This window comes from Histoplasma capsulatum, genomic scaffold (assembly GCF_000149585.1).
Source record: "Histoplasma capsulatum NAm1 scaffold_3 genomic scaffold, whole genome shotgun sequence".
In the NCBI taxonomy this organism is placed as follows: Eukaryota; Fungi; Ascomycota; class Eurotiomycetes; order Onygenales; family Ajellomycetaceae; genus Histoplasma; species Histoplasma mississippiense.
The window spans coordinates 2,896,042-2,918,424 of NW_001813980.1; the positions used below are offsets into that span (position 1 = coordinate 2,896,042).

Below are 22,383 nucleotides of genomic sequence, written 5' to 3' on the forward strand. Positions count from 1 at the left end.
CCCGCTGCTGGAACTGGTGTGTTTTGGCAGTGTCTTTACTGCTGACCAAGTCGACCACTCGCGCGCCCTGTTCAGTCGACCATCCCTCCTCCATCTCCTTGCTCCGCCTCCATCCTCCTCCCTTGACTTTTTCTTCCTCCTCCCCTTGTTCTTCTCCCTCTCCTACTAACCCAGAGCTGCCACAGCCCGTGGTCAGCTCACTTTCACCACGTCTTCTTCAAAGAGACGCAAGGTTGCAGAGCGAAAAGCTGGAGCCCGTGGCCGTCCTGCCAGTTCTCTCCAAGGGAACAACCCATCTACCTCCAGTTCCTCCCCTAGACTAAGGAGACGTGCCAGCGGTCGTCATCGTCGTCGTCCTTCCTTACCCACGGCCATCTCAGCTAGCGGTCCCGCTTCCACCTCCCTTACTCCCACAGCTGTAACAACCCCGACAACCACTGGCCCTCGCCCCACTCCCTCAGACTCAATTAACAAGAACGACCCTCCGACATCCTCGTCCGGCCCGCGATATAATCCCCCCCACCCCCATCCTGAAATCCGCCGTCGAAAGAAGCCGTATTCCCGTAAACAGAAATTTCGATCTGCTCCTTCGCAAGATACCGCTATAATTTCTCGAAACGCTGCCTCCGCTGAAGGTCAATCCACCCCGAGCACTGACGACCAAGCCCCTGCAGGTATGTCGGCACCGGACAATGTGCGGAACCCGCTTCCTCCTTTGCCAGATGATGGCTCTGAGAATGATCGACAGGAATTTCACTCCACGCCTGCCGTAAAGCGGCCTGCTGCAGAGATGGGGGAGGATGACCGCCCATCCCTGGATGTCGAGATGGGTTCAGATTCATTTGATGGCAATGAAGATCAGAATAAGGATCAGTCGTCAAATGGCAAGAAGCAAATGGAGCGACCAACGAGACAACGTAGAGCTGTCTCTGTGGATATGATTGGCCAGAATGGTACCATTACGACGACTAATAATAGTATGGTTGGGACGGAGATGAAGCCCGGAAGCACTAAATGCCTTTCTATGGAGGACGCAAATAGCTCGTCGTCAGACAATGTCTATCCTACGCCGTCCAGTATGTCAACGTATACTTCTTACACACGAGAAGATGCTAAACCTCGGGCTTCCTCCCATACCACCCACGATCGCCCCCCAATCGATGAGCAGGTTGCCGCTGTTACCAAATTATTGATGCAACCGTTAATGGATCAGCAGAAGGGATATGTGGTTTCAGCGAACTGGCTAGGACGCGTCCTTTCTAGAAGCTCAAAGGGAGGCCTGCAGCGAGAAAAAGCTGATAAGACTGCCTCGGAGGGCGAGATTGGTGCTGTTGACAATTCAGACCTGGTTCTGGTCACTGACCCATCAATCATGTACAAGGACGAGACTGGTGAGCCGTTCGTCCCCTTACGGCCAGGCTTGCAGATGGGAGAAGACTTTGAGGTACTTCCCGAAGATGCGTGGGAATTGATCATGAAATGGTACGGGCTCTCGCCTGAATCCCCTGCCATTATTCGATATGCCCATAACACAACTGTTGGCTCTACAGAGCATGTCCAATACGAACTTAACCCCCCAATCTTTACCATCCTGAAACTGCCCAATCCTTCACAGTCCCCAACGCAAATTGCTCAAGATAGGGCACGCGTTCCCATCAAAACCTTGGCTAGCAGGCATACACAATTCCAACAGTGGCTGCGGAATGTGAAGGACCTGGCATCTATTGAAATGTCTACGAAGGTTCGTGTCTGGAGAATTCTCGAGGGCTTAAATAGCACCACAACTTCCGGTATCATCACTCCAGCAGCCTCGAGAAGTGCGTCCCCGGCCCCTGGTGCCACATTGACCGCTAGTGCGGGAAACAGCTTTCTGTTGGACGTAAACAAGTTCGTTGCTCTTGTGGAAGGCTCCCAGCGAGAATTGTTAGAAATGAAGGACCAAACATCGAATCCAAAGTATAATGGCAGTCTCACCTTGCACCTTGCGGGTTTGGGGAGTGACGATGTCATTGTGCTCGAGGAACAAGTCGGTGGTCCCGCTGGTGGGGAGTGGATTTCTGATGGTGCCGGTAAAAGTTCAAATCGACTTGCGGTCGCTGCACATAGGGCCGGCCCGCAGAACAAGGGCAAAGGAAAACTCCCCACTGCCAGCGGCCGAGCATCGCCGGCGATTGGCGCTGTTTCCAGGGGAAGACCGCGCAAAGACGGCCGATCTCCTGGTGTCACCGGCTTGAGTAACCTTGGAAATAGTTGCTACATGAATTCTGCGTTGCAATGCGTTCGGAGCGTAGAGGAGTTGACACAATATTTCCTTCGTAAGTTTTGATTATTTTCCAATAACCTTCTGGCGTCTACTGCGTTGTCTAACTAGCAGGTATTCTATATTACAGAAGATGAGTACAGGAAAGACCTTAACCCTGGCAATCCACTTTCTCACGATGGGAACGTGGCCAAAGCCTATGCAAACCTGTTACATCAGCTCTATGATGACAATGGCACTTCTTCCTTTGCTCCTCGCCAATTCAAGCAGACCATTGGCCGATATGGCCCTTCATTCTCGGGTTATGGGCAGCAGGATTCCCAGGAGTTTGTGCTTTTCCTGCTGGATGGCTTACAGGAGGATTTAAACAGAATCCAAAAGAAGCCATATATCGAGAAGCCTGATTCTACGGATGACATGGTTGGCAACAACGCCGCGCTTCAAGAGTTTGCTAACAAGTGCTGGGAAATCTACAAGGCACGGAATGACTCAGTAATTACTGATCTTTTCGCGGGAATGTATAAGTCAACGGTAGTTTGCCCCGTATGTGACAAAGTTAGCATCATTTTCGATCCATTCAGTAACCTCACTCTGCAACTCCCGATTGAGAATCTATGGAGCAAAGAGATATTTTTCTTCCCACTTCATTCTCGCCCTATTCGGGTTGCTGTTGACATTGACAAAAATGCGAGTATCAAGGCATTGAAAGAGTATGTGGGTCAAAGGGTAGGCGTCCCTACCAATAGACTTGTGATGGCTGAAATATACAAGCACAAGTTCTATAAGATGTTCGAAAATACTTCGAGCATTGGAGAATGTCAAATTGGTAGCTCCGATGACATCGGCATTTTTGAGCTAGAATCTGTGCCGACCAGCTACGACCCAGATAGAGCTCCCAGTCGATCGGTTTATTCTAGTCTCGCATTCTCCCACAGTAATACAACCAACCAGGAAATACCATCGTTCGACTCGCCAAAGTGCGATCGCATGATTATCCCAATCTTCAACCGCGTTATTAAACCTCAGGGTGCAAAGATCACACGGCAGTTATTCGGTGCTCCTTCGTACATTATCATTACACGCAAAGAATCATATGATTACGATAGCATCCTTCGCAAGGTTCTGCGGAATGTGGCGAACCTGACGACCCGAGACATTCTTCGCGAGGATGAAGGGGATATTATGATGAACTCAAGTGCTGCTGAGGACTCTGATACTGTTGTGACCAATGATGACGATTTTGACTCCTCAGACCCCAAGATCAAAGCCTCCTCAGTCGACGGTGAAGACGGACTAGTTGATATATCGATGCGAGATGGTTCTGATTCATCCACCAGAACCAAATCAAGCGTGAAGGGTGATACCACGCCGATTCCGAAAGTTCTTCGACCTAATAATTTCATCCCGCCCATGCTTCGCAATTTATTCGAAATCAAAATAATGCGATCAACTGACGCTGTTCCCACTGGATGGTCTACAGTCGATGAGATCAAAGAATTTACGTCAATGACCTCCAGATTACCGAGAAAACAAGCCAAGAGAACCACTACAAAAAATTCCCCTGCCAGCCGGGGAAGTAGCCCTCTTAGTAGCGAAGATGAGCTCAGCGGCCCTGCTCGTCGTGTAGATATCGCTCGTTCAAGGGATAACAATGACGATTCTGATGGCTGTAGCTCCCAGAAAACTAAGGAGAGTGGTACAGAAAGTGGCTCAGATTCATATCCTGGTCCCTCCGCGTTACTTCACGGCTCAGGACGCCGAAAACTCAAGCTTTCGACGTCCAAAAAAGGACCCCCCGAGGCTATACCGCTCATTCGTTCCGGGGAGGGTATTGTTCTGGATTGGAATGAACATGCATATGACGGTCTTTTTGCCGGTGACCCGCTTGATGATGATGGACTGCGAGGTTCGGCGACATGGATGAGTATCGATTGTCTTCCCGACCCTGAGCTTGAGCAGAAACGTCAGCTGCGCCAGACCCGGAAAAAGCGCGGGATCAGTCTCGGTGAATGCCTCGATGAGTTTGGTAAGGAGGAAATCCTTTCGGAAAACGACGCATGGTACTGCCCTCGCTGCCGGGAGCACAGACGTGCGTCAAAGAAATTTGAGCTGTGGAAGTGCCCGGATATTCTTGTGATGCATCTTAAACGCTTCAGTGCCAACCGAGGGTTCCGTGATAAGATCGACGCGCTGGTCGATTTCCCCCTCGAGCTCGACATGAGTGGCCGGGTCCAGATGCCGGAGGAGGGGAAAAGTTTGCAATATGAGTTGATTGCGGTCGATAACCATTACGGTGGCCTTGGCGGTGGACATTATACGGCGTACGCGAAGAACTTTTTTGATGGTTGTTGGTATGAATACAATGGTAGGTTTTTTTTTGGTTTTTTTTTGGTTTTTTTTTTTTTTTTTTTTTTTTTTTTTTTTTTTTTTTCCCATTTCTTTCTCCCTTTGATTGTTACCATTTTTCTCTTGGTCCCTACTAACGATGTGATGTTCATAGACTCCCATGTTTCAAAGAAAAACAACCCTGCCTCCGTAGTTACATCAGCTGCATATCTTCTATTCTATCGTCGTAAGTCTGACGTCCCTCTCGGCGGAGAGTATCTAGCCTGCATCACTGAGGCAGCCAAAAATCCCGAAAATGACGACTCTGATTCACAACCCGACTCCCGCACACTTTCCCCTTCGGGGGAAGACCTGCGCCTCGGCGGCTCCTCCCGCAATGGATCGTCGAGCGCTTTAATCGGAGCCGGAGCAATTCACCAGGCGGGAGATGGTGGTTTGCGGGGCGGAATCCAGGCGAGGGATGACGACAGCCTACCCGAGTACTCGGAACTCCACCACCATAACCACTTGGAAGGCATGGATCTGGAGGACGAAGGATTCGGGTCGACATTCGGCCCCGATTTAAATTTTCCCAACCATCCCAGCTGGTCCTTCGACCGAGCCGCAGAACCCTACGGTGGCGGCGTCTCCGGCCTCGTACCCGCCCCCGCGAACTCATTTTATGACGGGGACGGCGACGACGACCTCGACGACGAAGCAAGCAACAAAGCCGTCGGTGGCGGTGACATGAGCGACTCGGAATCGCGCCTGGCAATGCTGAATGATTCCGGGGATCAGGATGGCTTGATTTTTGAGGATGCGGACTTGTCATCATCAACAACAGCTGTGCGAAATATCATGCAACCACCAGATCTAGATGATGACGATGATGATTCCATGCCTGTTGTTGAACTGCGGGTTCCTGAAGAGGAGGGGCCGGCAGCATTGTAACAGAATTAATTAATGTGTGATATACACATTCCTCTTTTTCTGTTTTCATTGATGGTTACTCGGTGATTAAATACCTTGCATGGCCTAAAAGGAATGACATCAAAAACAAAGGGGGTTTTTTCTTGTTTGGTTTTAGGCTTGAAAAGTTAGTTCTCTTCATGTAAAGGTGGGTTTTCAATGTAGTTGTAACTTAGCTTATGATTTGAATTTCCCTCTTTTTGCTTCTCTTGTCTTTTTCGTTTCCTAAACCCTGTCCGATGTGCTCTCTTATATGGAGGTGGATTCGGACATATACATGTAACTAGAATTACAGTTGGGACTTGACTTATATCTCATCCATCACTTGCTCATGTTCATATTCCTACTCATACTCATGCCTCTCTTTCACTATGGCATTTTTGATATCCATTGTCCCTCAAAACCTTTCATGCTCTTACAAAAAGTTCAACTTGATTCTAGTTATTTGGAGCTCTTCTTGCATGCCGAAGATATCACTGACTCCTTTTGAAAATGAAATGTGTTGCACTCATTCTGGTAGAGCATAACAGTCAGGTAAATTGCTGCAGATAATCTAAGTTGCATCTGGTTTGTGCTATCAAAATCCAAGAGAGCATATCCACATATGTCTTAAATATTGAGGTGATAGCTTATGGTTGTGCAGGATTAGATGTGTTGACTATCTGCCATCACCAGTACTGTCCCATCTGTCAGAGGCATGGCAGTTTAACTGTTGTAAGCTCAAGATCAGCTCACTGGAGGATTCTCCTGCTTTGCCTAACTAGTGATAAAGCTTAACACAACTGTCACAGGCAAAGAACAGCACAGACATTTCCAGGGTATGGTTTTGAAAAATGTTTAGAGCAAATTCAAATCAGTCCTTCATTAAATATTCCTCTATGTATTGTCATCGATCTACATTTGCAATAGTATACTTTTATTAGATATACTTGATCCACTTAGCATTTGGGCCCTGAGATGGTAGAGCTGAGATATTCGTTTGTTGGGTAACAACATATTTGTGAAAGCATGAAAATTGGCAGCCGCATTTCTCGGCCAGATATACCTGCCCAGCATCCATCCCAATGGTATCTCAACACACTACTGGTTCCCCTCCTCTTTCTTGACCCGGGGAATGAACTCTCTGCACTCCGATGAGATGGGGTTCTTCTCTACGTCTCCACTCCTGTACGCCTCGGCATGCCCGCTTCCCGCCGTTATCGCCGCTCCTTTACTTCCAATGATGTACCAGGGCAGACTGAACATTTCGTCCATCGCCTCAAGCGATTTTCCGGCTGTTTCTGGCAGGAAAAACCACATCCATACAAGACCTATGAGAGTGACCATCGCAAAGAAGAAGAAAGTTCCATATGGCCTCATGGCTGTATCAAGCAGCATTGTCGGGACCGCTTTCGAATTGCCACTACCCATCCAGATGCCGACGAGTTAGCAGCGTTCTTACTATGCCTCTCGTGCCTTGACTGCGAAATATGGCTATGGAATGAAACTTACTATTGATTGGCGAAGTGGAAGCACATCACCATTGACGTAGCCAACGACCGGACTCGAAGTGGGAAAATTTCTGCATTGATGAGGTACTGCGGAGTTATTGTCGTTAGCTATCTGCAAAAGCCGGGATCTAGTGCTAGCTTGTTGCGGTATCAAACCTGGATGTTATTCCAGCCAAGTGCCCAGCCCACCCCGGACACATAGATGGATACTATCGCTGCTGTTCCAGCACGCTTCGAGTGCCCATCGGGTATAAAGCCGCTTTGTATCGATGGGACAACGGCTAGATAAATCGCCACGTATAGCATGCTGACAAACTGCAGCGTTATTCCATATCCAAGTGCACGTTTGCGGCCCAAGAAATCGACCAAGATAAGAGCGCAAACGAGAGAGGACACGAATTTCACCACACCAAAAATTGCTGTTGCGAAAAGTTTCTCTGATTGCCCTGTCGTGCCCAGCAGCGCGAAAAACCGGGGGGCATAGATAGTTATGCTATTTGCTCCTGACCATTGACTGAGTAATTGCGACGTAAGTCCGATCATAACCCGATAACGGTTGGAAGGCAATATAAAGAGCTCTTTGAGTGGTCCAAACATGTGTGACCCTAGGGTAGCTTCGCGTTCTCGCTCAAGCTGAGCTTGAATGTCCGTCATCTCCGTTTGAACGTATGGATGATCTGACGGGAGATTGCGCAACTTAGCCATGGTTTTAGCAGCCTGATCCTGCTTATTGGCCTTGATCAAGTACCTGGGCGACTCGTAAACTGTAAATGAAAGGATGACTATGATTCCAGCAAAAATGAAATGAAGGGTTGTCGGTACAATCTGCATCTGTTGGTTAGTTTTTCTAATAGATCATAGCTGCAGCCCGGTTTCGCTGCGGGAAGAGGCGCAACGAGTGCAAAATCAGTTCCTTACCCATTGCTTAGCTGAGGTGTTGCTAAGGTGTATCGAGCTCCCCCAGCTAGCAAAATAGCTCAACATGATACCAAGATACACTGATCCAGAAAAGGCACAGGTGCAAAGGCCGCGTATTGCTCGTGGAGAAATTTCCGCGAGATAGGTGGGAGCTACAACAGTGGTTTGTCCGATCTAGAAAAGGAGGGTCAACGACACATTATACGCAACTTCAGTAATAAAATGGAGTAATTTGGAGAATCTGACCCCAATGCCAGCGATGAAACGACCAGCGTAGACTTGTCCAATCCGCCCATCTGCAGTCATAAATATGGCGATGCCGACCATCCAGATCGCACATAACTCTCGGGTTGCCCAGATCCGTCCGATACGATCCGTCACAATAAATGCGCTTCGGAGAAGGTTAGCTATAGATCTCTTCCTATCCACACCGGCTGACTATCTTCTCGGTAAAATTTTCCATCTCACCTATGAGGCAAACAAAGACTTTCTCTTACAGCAGTGCACCTAAGATGCTTCCAATCTGGACCATCCCTGTTATATTCCCTAACCTACTAGCCCTCTCTTTAGTACCCATATCAGGGTCATCCAGATGATATTCGGCGATAAATGACTTCTGATTCACTGTGCCCGAAATAAGCCCTTCATCAATGCCTGAATGTATTAGAAATATAAATTAGCGATAGACATAGACGTTATACCGATATAAATAGAAGCAGAACATACCTCGACTGGCTCCCATGATACCAAAACACAAGACTCCAAGTCCCAATTTCCAATTGAGCACCTCACGAGGTGTATCGATAAGCTGTTGCTGAAATATATTTGGCATATTGAGGGTTCTCACTCCAACAAAAACGGAACGAAACCCTAGAGGCGGAGTAGATGCCGGTATGAGTTAAGGTATTTACACGAGGACAATCAGAAATGTATACACCTAAATCCCTAAATGAAGTGCTTTCTTGGAGAGTAAGGAAAGATATTGCCCGATATTGGACCGAAAATATTCAACACATCCGCGTCTGGGGGGAAGCTGGATCAAGATGTCGCTTTAGACATATTGGTCTGTCGTTTCGCCACAATGTGAAAGTGAAATGCTCGTCTAGTGCCTTTAGGTTACATGCCTGACACAACCTGCTTATCGTCTTCTTTTTCTTTCCCCCCCGCCTTTTTTTTGCTTTGGAGGGTGGAGAGACTGGGATCGGGGTTCCAGTTAATGTATGGCTTTACGGTGGCTTCAAGTTAACGCTGTGTAGCCCTTTGAACGGGAGCCCTGGAGGACACGATATGGCGTTTTTAATGTCGTACATGACACGAAGGCAGGTCATGGTTTCTCAAGAAATCGAGTGGGATGAAACTCCAACGAGACTTGAATGAAATCGTTGATATCCGAACTTGTAAACGGTTCAATTAACGTAACTAATCCACCACCCAACGCCTGTTTACACCCAACGCCCGCCATTTCACCATTACTATGATGAAATATTTTCAACATTATTTCAACAACACAATTAGATTTTAAGATAATATATTATATGATGAAAATATATATAGAAAATTACATATAAAATTATATAGCTAATTCAGTAAACATTTGTTTGGTTTAATAACTCATTCGGAACATGAAATTCTGAGTGGAAGTAGATTTAATGAATAAACAATCATTAAATCAGTAAAGATTGTGATATCATCATATCCCTCTGACAGTGAATTCATAAACATTTTGACAGGGCTTTGAAAATGTGATTTAACCACTATTTACAAAATTGAGAGTCTACTTTTCTAATTAAAAAGATGATTTTTAAATTCTTTCATCATCTTTTTACTCAATTGTGATTGTAACTGTACAGCAGCTCATTCTTTCTTTTCATTTTATTTCTGAATCTATTTCTCATTTCTAAACTTCTTATCAATCTACTGTTGAGCAGTTTTTACAATTTTATTCTTTTTTTTTTTTATTGTTTTGTGATTTGATAAGTTGTTTTTCATTTCATTCTTTACTGAATGATATTTATCTTTTTTTATTTCTTAAGAATAATGTGTTGCAGTTTTACATTTTTTTTATGAATTTGTTCATTTTTTTTAACAATTTCTGAAACTGTCAAATTTTCACAGATGCTTTGCATTTTTATTGATGAAAAAACTACATTAATGATGAATTTAAGAGATTTAACAACTTCATTGCTCTATCATACTTATGATATCTTCTTTTTTAATTAAAAGCTTTTTAAAGTTATTGATTTTTTATTAAAAAAATCTTTTTATCAAGAATAAGATCTTTTTCTATATAAATCATTTAATTAAAATCATAAAATATTTGATGTTGCTGTTGCTTAATGTGCTTCATCAATTTCTACAGATCCACAATAGAAATAAACATTTTTGATTAATATATTATATCTGAAAGAATACAAAATGGTATTTGAAGCTTTTTAAAAATGTGTTCTGAATTAAATGAATGTAAATCAGTAGCAGCAAATACAGCTTTAATATTTGAAAATGTAATTGTCTTTTTTTATACAATGATAAAAAACTGTCAAAAAAATCTCTTTATAATGTGTATGAATTTCATTGCAGTTCCCATTCATTCATTCAATTGTTTGAAATATGATTTATTCAATGATTCAAATATTTCAACATTTAACAGCTGTAATTGATATGCAAAATAAGAAGAAAAGACAGTAAATAGAATTTGATTTTTGTGGCGTACTTACGCCCCTACCCACCCCTCGCTGATTCCCAGAGCTTCCGCTCCACCCCTTCCTTCTTCCGCCCTTACTCAAGGCTTCTATCCTTCCTTTTATAACCCTGCGATCGCTCCTTCCGCAGGAATCAATCACTGTAAATAAACAAGCATGTATATATAGGGGCGTCCGCCCATCTTCATCTTTTAGAGAATCAGACGTGTATTATCCTACTGAGCTGCGTACGCTACAATTTTGATCAATATAATTGATGAATGTTATATTAACATGAAATAAATGATCATTCAATATAAGAAATCTATATTCACAGTTTACTTTCTTTTTTATAAGAGATTCAAAGATTTTGTTTAATCATGTTAATTCATATTCATCATTACTTCATTTATTTTCTGAAGCAGTGAAGTAAATCTGATTCTTTTCACTATAAAAATCTTTAAATCAAGTATATTGCATATCTCTTGATTTTTTTTGATATATGAATGCAGATGAAAGTGAAGTTTCATTTATATAAATTAAAATAAATAATGTGATGAATTCTTTACTGCCATTCTGACTGACATCTATCATACAGTCTGATGTGAGTAAATTAATTAATATAATATGTTTAAAAGTGTGAATGAATTCTAATAAAAACTCTTTCTCATCAAAGTTGTAGATATTTATAAATTTAAAATTGTATTTCATGATTTTTATCTGCAGCTGAAAAATTAAGATACATTAACAAGATGAGAATTAAAAAAACAATATAGAAAAGAAATTTATTACAAAATCAAAATAATATTTACAATATACAGAATTGTCTGCAATCTTATATTTTTGATTGATATTTTACAGATAGAGTGACTTGATCACATTCTTGTGATGCTCACAGAATTGAATCACTCAGTTGATTTCAATAAATACTTTTAAAATCTTAACAATGAGATTATGAAAAATTTGAAATGTACAAGAGAAACTGTGATCTGTCAATCAATTAATATGAAAAAGAAGCTGTTTTTCTAGCATTCCTCCTGTATAACCAACTCTTGCCTGTATTTAACATTACACAAGGACTCGTCATAAGCACTACTTGCATACGAGTATAACGGAAGAATAATAATAATAATAATAATCTTGTGAATCAGTGAGAACTTTACAGTGAATAGAGTTTGCTTTCTTTCTTGATATTTGAACATCTCTATAACATCTTGACAATGTATATCAGTTGATTCCATATTTTTTAGCAGTCTCAGTGTAATTAGGTGTTAATTGCATGTTCAAATCATCAATCACAGCTTGTATAACTGCTTTATGATGCATGTTGTGGGTGGTTAAAGATGAATGAAATATGAAGATTTGAGCGGGCGTTGGGTGTAAACCGGCGTTGGGTGGTGGATTACGTTAAGCATTTCGGTGGCGTTTTGATGTTGCCTCTAAAGCACCACACACACTCCACAATGAAAAGCTCCCTGAAACCGAAACCGAAGATTGCAAATCGAAGCCCAATTTATTCGCAGTTAACCGTATAACTATCGCGACCCGCCATCGAGAACGCACGTCCTTGGCTGATCAAGTTACCACCTGAGCTGATGGAGCCGATGCGAATTCCCGTGTAACCACCACTGTTGAACATCTGAAGAAACCATCTTGGATTTTGCTACACCTTCGCTGTGGAAGGACGCAAGGCATCGTCGAATACACAGCATTGAACGCACCGGCTTCTATAGGTTGGTTGTCGGAGCCACTATTTTTGAACATCCCACCCCCCCTTCGGTCTGTTGCTTCGAGTATAGAATATCCACCCGAAGGGAACTGAGACTGGTAGTCATGGGCCGGATGATTCCAAGGGCTACGTCAAGTACCTATCCATCCCATGCTTAGTCCGAAACTGTGAATATCGTGATGTTGGTCTTCGATAATCTGTATACACAAGTACTTATATTCGATGCATCTCACGGAGAGCACATAATACTATGATGCCAGTCGTTTAAACACTCCTTTTATCATCTGTTTGGGGGGAAACACCTGTAGGTTTAAAATGATTTGCTTGCTTCTTCTGCTCATCACTAGTCCTTGACGAACCGCCTTACTGCTCAGTGATTTAAGGCATCCAGTCCACCCAATATTTGCAGAAAACCTCCACAGTTTGGATCGTCCAGCGCGCCAACAGTAACATGCCAGAACGGTTCTTTGGCGAGGTCCGGAGCAAAGTTAATGTAACCTGTGGAACTAGGAGACATGGCCGGGGGACGTATTCAGAGTCGACTACGGGAGTCAGCGGGAGGTTAACAGATTACCCAGTAATACAGGAACTCTCGCCATACTACAAAATAGAACTGTCGTAGGTACCGTAGAATTTTCGATGCAGCAAGACGCCCGAGCCATTATCTGTAGCTTGTCGCTACTTTTTGCTCTACGATGATATGACCCAGCGTACATTGGCATTGTGAAACTCCGAATTTGAGATAACTGGATATGTCCTTCTAAACCGCTATCATGGGCCAGCTATCTCCAGGCACTCATACATTCAACGCCCCAAATGGTTTGGTATTCGGATAGACCATTCGCGGAAACACAACTGCTAACAAGGGTCAAATGGTTCTTATTCAATGTCCAGGCTGGGGCATAGGACCATAGGACCACGATACCTTCAATCGGGTCTCACCCCGTTAGAACATGAGTACAAACTCCTCTGAAATGACGTCGTTCGACATGGCTGCCGACCTAGAATTGTTTCGGCAGAACTTAACCATAGACCGCTACCTAATGATGCTGAGGCACTCACATGGAGGGACGATCGTGCTGGCGTCTGCCGAAATGTTCCCGCGACATATTGCGAAACTAGTGCTGACCGATCACCGGCTGCTTGGGCATGATGACTCGACAGCGCTTATGCGGCATCGAGAGGAGCGGGAGGGAGATGTTCGATTCGAGTTAGCGTATCATACACCGCGTACGGATTTTCCAACTAGCGATGAGGAGGTGAAGGAGTTCATGATCCGAATCATCCCTATCTATTTTTTGATCCCGAAACTCATCTACCTAGATATCTGGAGACGATAGGGGATCAGGACTATTTATTTTCGTGCCTGGAAAAGATGCGGGATTGCGATCGGACTGCTGCGATGGGTAAAAGGATGATTGATGGGCTCAAGAATGTCACAGCGCACACTTTGATAATCTCTGGAGCGAAGGATTGTCAATGTACGATAGGAAACGCGGAACAAACGAGGAGTCGTGGTGTAGATCTCGCAACCATCGTCATTCTAAACCAGTGTGGGCATTTTCCTTGGCTGGAGAAGCCGGACGAAACATTTATGGTTATAACGGAATTTTTCGGCGATGGCCACTAATGAATGGCGGGAGCGTATACGCTCGCTATAGCGTAACAATCCGAGTGATGTTCATCCTCATATTCCCAGGATTTGTTATCATCATGTCTTTTAAAAAGTGGAGATTGAACGATAGAAACCACGGGCAATCAGAATGGATCTATATCAGTGTTATATTGAAGAGAAACTTGTCGTACGCGCGCATCGACCTAAACTAATGATCCCGAATGCAGGAGATTGGGACAGCCATATATATCTATTGATGAGGCCTAAACGAAAAAACAATTCTCCAGGTAACGTCAACAGCAATACATATCTCTGTATATGACAGCTTCGGTGAGTAGTGGGACAACTGGGCTAGGGAGCCTTTGGTGGATGGGTGTGGGGGAAAGGTGCCAAACGGAAACTAGAACTCCAAGGAATCTCCAAGCCTCAACATGAACTGCTAAAGGCAGCCTCGAAAGGGCTTCCGGGTATGCCAAATCAAACACCATCAGTAAAATAAATATTCATGAAAACATAAAACATCGTGCGCACACTATGATTCGCGAATCATCTTCGTCTGTTTCCTGGCGGTCCCGATATGGGTATTGTGGACTTTTGTCGCGAACTTGAGGCTAGTCAGGGTTTCATTTAGATGTTCCTGCCTTGGGCTGACCATGACGAACATCAAGGTTTTGGAGTTGCCCCCCAGTGAAAATTGAAGTAGATATGTAAGCTTCGTGGCGATAATTAGCTCGATACGAAAGACCAGCAGAGTGAAACGGTTGGCTAACGTACCTTGCTGTTCCTGTACGGAATATGTCCACCTTCTTTTCCCTGCCCAAGGGCCCCGATTACATCGCCCAAGCAACTGAGGCTACGGTTGATGCTTTGAGTTTCCTTCAACCGCTCACCAGTGGCTTTGGAATGGCTCAGCCGCTCACTGCCAGCAAGATCAACTAAGTTAAGTGTACCCTCACTCTTTTCTCCCGTGAAGCGGTTTTCCCCAATTAATTTTAAGATGAAAACGGAATGTGATCGAGAAGATCGTTCGTTTGCTTTGGTTGCAGCAACTGAGCGATTCATGGCAGCACGTCGTAAGATAGACTCGACGCGTGCTGGAGAATCCAGGTTGACTGTTGTAATGTCCGTAATAGTTGTTTTGCATTTTTGCATGTCATGGCGAATCTCATGTTTTTTCTTGTCGAATTCTTCCGCTTTACCTAGTAGGTCGTTCAAATTTTCATTGTAAACCTCCACAAAGTTTCCTTGCATGGTATAATGCCATCCCTTTTCTTCAAGCGCACTTGCGGTATCATATATTTGGTGAACAGCACAGGGGATCATACCATCTTCAGACGACATCGTGTGAGTTTTTCCGCTGCCAGTTTGGCCGTAGCAGAATATGCAAACGTTGTATCCATCCAACGCACTTTGGACGAGTTGGCTAATCTCTTCAAAGACCTCGGTGTTTTGAGATGACGGGCCAAATACATGGTCAAAAGAATAAGCATAGGTTTTGGTTGTGATGCTCCCAAGACTGCTCTTCTCCTCCGGGCCAAGGACCGAAATTTCCTTGCAGTCAGCTTCTGAATCTGGGAATTCGATTCTTGCAGAATCCTCGACGGGTTCATTATTAAGCAAGGGACGAACGCGACAGAAAACCCGAATATTTCCCTTCAGTTCCTGTACTTGATTATGGAGCTTTCGTCGCAATGTCTCTTCTTTGCGCAGCTTGTCTTTTGTTGCTTGCGTTTCTGCTAGCGCATCTCGGAGTTGCTGATCAAGGCGGGCAAACGCATCAGACTGTTCTTTGTTACCAGACTCAAGAAATTCAATCCTTGCTCTCAGTGCGCTAACAGAAGACTCCAGAGCCATCGTGTTACTGGCATTCCTCACCATGTTGTGCTGGAGCTCCTTGTTGAGTGTGCGTTCACGATCTAAATCACTCAACAAGCGATTCACCTCGGCCTGAATGTCTCTGAGCTCGCGATTCCTGTTTTCCATTTCAATTTGAGATCGTTGTAAATCGATGGCAGTTTGAGCATTGATTTGGTTCAGTTCCTGTCGTAATTTGTTCCGTTCATTCTCGATCTCATTGTCAAACCGACTACGTAACTCCCTCATTTCTTCCTTGTGTTTAACCGCAAGCTCTTCAATTCGTTTGCTTGCTTCTTGACGTGATGCTTCTAAATCAATGCGGTGCTGTCTCTCTAAATCATCAATTGCAATCTCATGGTCACGCGAAACATCTTTAAGGTTGTTCTCAATTGTCAAGAGGCGAGATTTTGTAGTATCAAGGTCAACGCGGAGTGTAATATTATGCTCGGAAAGCTGCGAGTTCTTTTCCTCTATCTCCTGAACTACAGATATCGAATTGTTGGGTTAGCAGAGATACAAGTCATGATCAACGGAGCGACTAGAATCATTATTTCGTACGTACGGCGAGATTTATACAGCTCTATTGCTTCCTTGAGTCCGGCACTTTGGTTCGTTGTGCCCTGAAAACGATTGAGAAGTAAATCACACATGGCGTTCATTTTTTCCATTTTAGCGTCCTGGTCCCATGCTTCTACTGAAGAACAACGAGTTAGGTATTGTTTCATTTTTGGAGGTGATTTCCGAGGAGATTTTTTCAAGGGTTGAGGAATGTTGGGTGAAGGGGTGACTGTGCTTTGGGGTATCTTGGTTGGAGATTTGGTTGCCCGAAAATCGGGCCTAGTCGTTTGCAGGGGCTTATTATCATTGGGTGATGGGGCAATAGGTGATGAACACGGATTCAAGGTTAGAGCACTTATTGCGGTGCTCAATGAAACATCCCGTACAGGTTCACGTGGAGGATAAGAAATTGATCGTGCGGCAAATGAGCTAGACCAATCTGAAGTAAAATTCATTTGGTTGTCATAGCTCCCATTTTTTCTTGAAATCGGTCCTGGGTTCAACTGGAATGAAAGTGTGGAGCGTGTCAAAGGAAATGGATCCATACCCTTTCGCTTTCCCAAAACGGAGTCTTGGGAATCGTCATCTCGAGTGCTCATTGAGGTTACCGGACGTGGCGAAGAGACTCTATGTGAGTGGCTATACCCGAAGGAAGTCTGAGGTCGTCCGATGTTATGGGCCGATGGTCTCGTTCGCGAACTAGGGCCATGGGAAGAAGAGGTTTGGTTGTGTGGCGCATTTCGCGAAGCAGCGGATACTGGGCGGGAGGAGGTTGAGGTCGAAAGAGCAGATAAGGGCCTGGAACTCATAGATTTCGAGGCAGAGTGGCCAAGATGGGTTTTCTTTCTAGTTTCCCCACCCCTTTCGACTAATGTTTTCCTCGTCTGCATGGCCGATTCTGTCACTAGTCGGTCGGCGGTTAGAAATGGTTCTACGCGACGGGAGTATGCTATCCATGCCCTTGCTGGAACCTACCGATTGATTCGACATGTTTTCGGCTGATAGTGCCTGGCGGGGGCATCATGGTACCAGCGGCATTGTTATTTGCGGACACGGTAATATCATGAAGGCTTCTGCCATTGGAGTTGGCTCTGTTTGGGCGAGGAATGCTCGAGGAGAACTGTAGGTACGGTCAGCGAACTAGTCGCTGCATGCCATTCAGGGTAGTATGATTAAATATTCACATACCCGGTGAGTATTCTCATCGCTGTCCATGATGAATTAAATGTACACAATCACTGCACAAGAGGGAATTAAATGAGAGTTATGGATTCAACTGATCCATGAAATGAGGCGCAATTCAAATGCAACCCATGGAGCTGGGAGATTATACAGCGAAGGTAAATTCGTGACAAGAAGGATTGAGTTGGAATACACCCCGTTGTCCCTAGAGGGGATATACTGCGGATAAGTGCGCACGAGTGTAGTTGCTGGAACATGTGGACGAGATACGAAGACAAAAGGTTGTTGGCAGCAAGCAACTGTGGTTCCACCGCAGGTCCGTTGTCGGGCCAACTGGATAAATAAAACTAGACTCAGACTCCGTTGGGTCTGCTGCAAACAGTGCAAATGTTGCAATCACCCACGTGATCGTACCGCTTTTCCAAGGTTTACCCTACAGTAGCTTGTAACTCCACACTGGGTCAAGGACTGATAGGATTACATTGAAGAGGGGCCATAAGAATATGCAAAAATCCCCTGCAACTAGCGACACAGAATCCTTGTCGCCCATCAATATTTCTCTGCCGTCTTGTCTGGCTAGCAACTCATTTGGGTTAATTAGAGCAGGCCAATTATTTAAGTGTCCGTGTTGGCTGCGCAACCCATCTCACCCACATTTCAACGTATACCATAGCAATAACTCCCATTCCCCAACCGCCCCTACGCGTGGACTAGTTCTCCCATATCTTGAACATTTTCTCTCCTGAACCTGTCTGCTACCTAAATTCCAACCTTCAACTAGTTTCGTAATGGCGGGTCGTTTTGTTCGTTCATCAAAGTATCGTGCGTGGTTCTCTCGACCTCAACTCCCATGACGTCCTACTTCCAAGACTGACTGCCATGATTCTCCTCCCGCAACAGGCCATATCTTCGGACGCTCAACAAGAAAGGTATGGCCGCCATTCCACGCTCTTTGAATGAACTGACCTAGCTTAATACGTTGAGTGAATTTGTAGGAACAATGTTATGACAATCTCCATATTTCCAAAAATGCCTGGGATACGAATTTGGTCAAGGTCCATTCTCCCGCTACCCACACCCACCCCTGGATCTCACAAAAGCATCTGAGAAAATATAACGAGTCCTGAAATTGAAATTCGTTCTGATAATCCGGATAGGTCAATCCGAAATACATATCTGTCAACTGGGAAACTTCAGGAGGTGGCGCCTTCGCCGTACTGCCACTTCATGAAACAGGCAAAGCACCAGACCGATTCCCCCTCTTCCGTGGCCATACCGCCGTCGTACTAGATACAGACTGGTGGGTACATCTTTGGATGCTTTCTGACGGACGAAAGATGATAACAGTCATATTTGCTAGGAACCCTTTCAACGACTCTTTGATCGCATCTGGTTCAGATGATGGCAAGGTACAATGTCTCTCACGCCCATGCATCCCCCCATCCCCGCCTACTTCAGACGACTATCATGTTACACCTGTCATACTAAGACTGAACACTCCGCCAAACTTCGACAGGTTTTCCTTTGGAGAGTGCCTGAAAATTTTACTCTGCACACAAACGCAGAGGAAATCGCAGATGTCGCCCCAGTTGGAAAATTAAGCGGACATCCAAGGTGTGTGGATTCCCTTGCTCTTAAGAATCCGTGAGCATAACGATGACTTACCCGAATCCGTTGCTAATTGGATGTTCCTTTTCTTTGCTTTTCATTTCTGGTAGGAAGGTTGGACACGTCCTTTTCAATCCCGCCGCAGAGAATGTGCTAGCCTCCTCTTCCGGTGACTACACTGTGAAAATCTGGGACATCGAATCCGGATCATCAAAGCTCACGCTAAAGCATGCCGAAGTTATTCAATCATTATCATGGAGTGCAAATGGTTCTATGTTAGTTACTACCTCGCGGGATAAAAAACTTCGTTTCTGGGACGTGCGCCAGGAGAAACCTGCACACGAAACAGCTGGCCATTCCGGTGCAAAGAACAGTCGCGCTGTATGGATGGGCGAACACGACCGCGTCGCCACCACTGGGTTTTCAAAGATGAGTGATCGCCAACTAGCCTTATGGGATATTCGCGCCCCCCGAGAACCCATTAATGGATTCAAGTCTCTTGACTCAATCTCGGGTGTTTGTATGCCATTTTGGGATGACGGAACCCAATGTTTATATTTGGCTGGGAAAGGGCGAGTAAAACAGAAATCCGCAACCCTACACTAATGCACTTTATTTAACTGACATTTCCATAGTGATGGTAATATTCGATACTTTGAATATGAGAATGACAAATTCGAATACCTGTCGGAATATAAATCAGCAGATCCACAGCGTGGTATCGCCTTTATGCCGAAGCGTGGGGTGAACATGCATGACAATGAGGTGGTTAGGGCTCTCAAAACTGTTAACGACACTTACATTGAACCCATCTCCTTCATTGTTCCTCGACGGGCTGAAATGTTTCAAGACGACATCTACCCACCCACTACCGGTCTCAAGCCAGCCATGTCAGCGGCCGAATGGTTTGATGGCAAGGAAGCCCTTCCCCCAAAGATTGATTTGGGCAGTTTATATGGCGGAGAGGGACTAAAGGAGGTTTCTCCACTAAGCCCTCCAAACGCGGCCCAGAAACACAGCTCACCTGTTCAGCAAGGTGAACCGACCCCGAAGGAGCCATATCCTAGCAAACCTGCTGCTGTTTCCGGAAGAGTTGACACTCCTCCCTCCGTAAAGGAACAAAGTTCCTCTATTGCGGCCATGGCCTCCAAATACGCAGATGATGAAGAAACTGACGGTGATTTGGATGATGGTTCGAGTTTCGAGCAGGTTCAAAAACCAGCAAGTAGTCGCCCCCCTGCTATCACATTTTCTCCGCCGGAAATTAGTGAAGCAACTCCATCATCGAAAGTAGTGCCGAAAGTAGATTTACCCTCAACGGACTCTACAGCCGAGAAGGTTAGTCACTTCTTGTCTTTAGTCTTTTTTCGCTTTTTTTGCTTTTTTTTTTTTTTTCGTCTACCCCCCATAAAAAAAAAGGTAAATCAGGGTTAATTGGTACACTGATAATTAACCCTTCGCCCTCATTAACAGTCTTCAACATCAACCCGTATCACGGATATTTCGGCTGGCGTACAGGATCTAGTCCAACGTGAGTTATCATCGTTAAAGAGCTTGATTTCAGAACAAGGCCGAACAATTGCTGCGCAGACGCGACAGATCGAGTTCTTGACGAATGAAATTGAAGATCTCAAGGCGAGGTTAACCTAATATTGGCTGTTTCTATCTACCACGCGCCAAGCGCTCCGCTAACTAGTGGATATATCATATTTGACATACATGCCCCATATTGTTCTGTGAGGGTTTTCACTGCTCCTCGCGTCCAGACTTGTGCGCCTCTAGGGGATTTGCCTTCGTTGTTTATAGTTGCGTAAACTCTGTTTTGCCCATGCTGGCACATTGTTCTCCTAGTTATTTTAGTTGGTTGTTGCCGTTGGCGAGCGTTAGATTTTGTACAGCCCCCTCCTCAATGTCCTCAATTTCGATCTACCCTAGCGTTGTATGACCTTCCAGCAGATAGTTGTCAGCGAAATGAGTTTCAAAATTCAGCGTGTTCTTACGACACTTTTCTCACCGGGAATTTTCATTTGAAAATCGTTGCTTCACATGTGACGATTCTACACAAGATACAAAGCCAAGAAAAAAATACGTTCTGATCCAATATCGTACATATTGGGAGCATATTGTCCCCCTCCGGTTAATCCATCGTAATCATATATATGCACCGCAGCTTCGCAAGAAAGACAGACACCACTAGACCAGATTCTACCCTACAATAAAATGAGGAGGACAAAGTAGAGAGTATTCATCCACGCCACGACTGCAACACGCCATCAATCTTCTCACGCATCCGAAGAGCTGCTTTAGGATTCCTCGCGGTTGAGAGAACAAGATGCTCATCCGACGTGTATGTACGGCTGACATACCCCCAAAGCGTAGACTGAGCCACATGGGTCGAACACTTCGCGACGGCGTCTGCATTCTTCTCCGAAACAAGTCGTTGCAACAGCGACTTATCCGCCGCTGGCATTTGGGGATACTCATGCTCCCACTTCTTCCATATCGTGCTATCAAGTAGGGCAGTGAGTTTCGCGAACTCTGCAGAAACTTGCGCTACAATTTCACAGGGGGCATAGATGCCTAGCTCAGGGCCGAGATCGTTAGGCTGTCGTGGGGATGCCTGGTAATGTAGAGGCGTAAGTATTTGAATCCAGGAAAATAAAATGGAGATGGAACTTAGAAATAATCCAGCAACGGAGGGGAGGGATGGCAGCTTACATGCTGAGCGAATACAGTCCTACTGTCGTTGGATGCACGTATCAATCTGCGGCATTGACGAAGCATAAATTTATTTTCAAGGGGTACAAAGACATAGCCGGGAAGGTGCAGGTCTTCATTGATGAGGATCTGTATACTGAAATCAGATCAGGTACTCAAATGGCAGGTAGCGCATGTGTTGGGAGAACCGATTCAGAAGCTATGCACACGTACCGTCTCCCCCAGGCTATTTACTTTGGGAGTAATCATCTGTTTCACATTTGATGAGCAGTTCCTCGCAATTATTGGAAGGGCGCGAAGGTCCCGAAATGATGATCGGATGCTGCCAGACCATGAGACTTGAATCCCGACACGCCACGATAGGAGAAATGAGAGGCCCATTCCGTTTGCAATGGCATGATGCCAGAGGAGAGATCTCGGCCTAATGACGCAAGTCTTTGAATGCGCCAATAATAATTTACGGTTTTTACTTCCAC

At 45.0% G+C, this 22,383-nt stretch overlaps 7 protein-coding genes across 7 annotated transcripts; 4 read left to right on the forward strand and 3 right to left on the reverse strand.

Moving 5' to 3' along the window:
- Nucleotides 1–676: 676 nt before the first annotated feature.
- Nucleotides 677–5,536, forward strand: HCAG_04010 (hypothetical protein; the record flags this gene model as incomplete). Its single annotated transcript, XM_001541862.1, has 3 exons — nucleotides 677–2,315; nucleotides 2,391–4,625; nucleotides 4,761–5,536. The coding sequence occupies 3 exons, from the start codon at nucleotides 677–679 to the stop codon at nucleotides 5,534–5,536; spliced, it is 4,650 nt and encodes a 1,549-aa protein (XP_001541912.1).
- Nucleotides 5,537–6,634: 1,098 nt separating this feature from the next.
- HCAG_04011 (conserved hypothetical protein) lies at nucleotides 6,635–8,704 on the reverse strand (the record flags this gene model as incomplete). The annotated part of the gene is made up of 7 exons (XM_001541863.1): nucleotides 6,635–6,956; nucleotides 7,046–7,131; nucleotides 7,201–7,869; nucleotides 7,963–8,136; nucleotides 8,209–8,353; nucleotides 8,514–8,616; nucleotides 8,689–8,704. 7 exons carry the CDS (start codon nucleotides 8,702–8,704, stop codon nucleotides 6,635–6,637), a joined length of 1,515 nt encoding a protein of 504 aa, XP_001541913.1.
- A 4,116-nt stretch (nucleotides 8,705–12,820) lies between these two features.
- On the forward strand, nucleotides 12,821–13,342 carry HCAG_04012 (predicted protein; the record flags this gene model as incomplete). Its single annotated transcript, XM_001541864.1, has 2 exons — nucleotides 12,821–12,987; nucleotides 13,264–13,342. The coding sequence occupies 2 exons, from the start codon at nucleotides 12,821–12,823 to the stop codon at nucleotides 13,340–13,342; spliced, it is 246 nt and encodes an 81-aa protein (XP_001541914.1).
- Nucleotides 13,343–13,771: 429 nt separating this feature from the next.
- On the forward strand, nucleotides 13,772–13,999 carry HCAG_04013 (predicted protein; the record flags this gene model as incomplete). The annotated part of the gene is made up of 1 exon (XM_001541865.1): nucleotides 13,772–13,999. One exon carries the CDS (start codon nucleotides 13,772–13,774, stop codon nucleotides 13,997–13,999), a length of 228 nt encoding a protein of 75 aa, XP_001541915.1.
- Nucleotides 14,000–14,516: 517 nt separating this feature from the next.
- Nucleotides 14,517–17,614, reverse strand: HCAG_04014 (hypothetical protein; the record flags this gene model as incomplete). Its single annotated transcript, XM_001541866.1, has 6 exons — nucleotides 14,517–14,696; nucleotides 14,759–16,323; nucleotides 16,404–16,535; nucleotides 16,947–17,303; nucleotides 17,375–17,519; nucleotides 17,588–17,614. 6 exons carry the CDS (start codon nucleotides 17,612–17,614, stop codon nucleotides 14,517–14,519), a joined length of 2,406 nt encoding a protein of 801 aa, XP_001541916.1.
- A 755-nt stretch (nucleotides 17,615–18,369) lies between these two features.
- Nucleotides 18,370–20,839, forward strand: HCAG_04015 (conserved hypothetical protein; the record flags this gene model as incomplete). Its single annotated transcript, XM_001541867.1, has 9 exons — nucleotides 18,370–18,403; nucleotides 18,482–18,510; nucleotides 18,577–18,636; nucleotides 18,739–18,881; nucleotides 18,942–18,990; nucleotides 19,098–19,195; nucleotides 19,300–19,464; nucleotides 19,825–20,527; nucleotides 20,663–20,839. 9 exons carry the CDS (start codon nucleotides 18,370–18,372, stop codon nucleotides 20,837–20,839), a joined length of 1,458 nt encoding a protein of 485 aa, XP_001541917.1.
- A 595-nt stretch (nucleotides 20,840–21,434) lies between these two features.
- Nucleotides 21,435–22,156, reverse strand: HCAG_04016 (predicted protein; the record flags this gene model as incomplete). Its single annotated transcript, XM_001541868.1, has 3 exons — nucleotides 21,435–21,809; nucleotides 21,908–22,036; nucleotides 22,121–22,156. The coding sequence occupies 3 exons, from the start codon at nucleotides 22,154–22,156 to the stop codon at nucleotides 21,435–21,437; spliced, it is 540 nt and encodes a 179-aa protein (XP_001541918.1).
- Nucleotides 22,157–22,383: the final 227 nt, after the last annotated feature.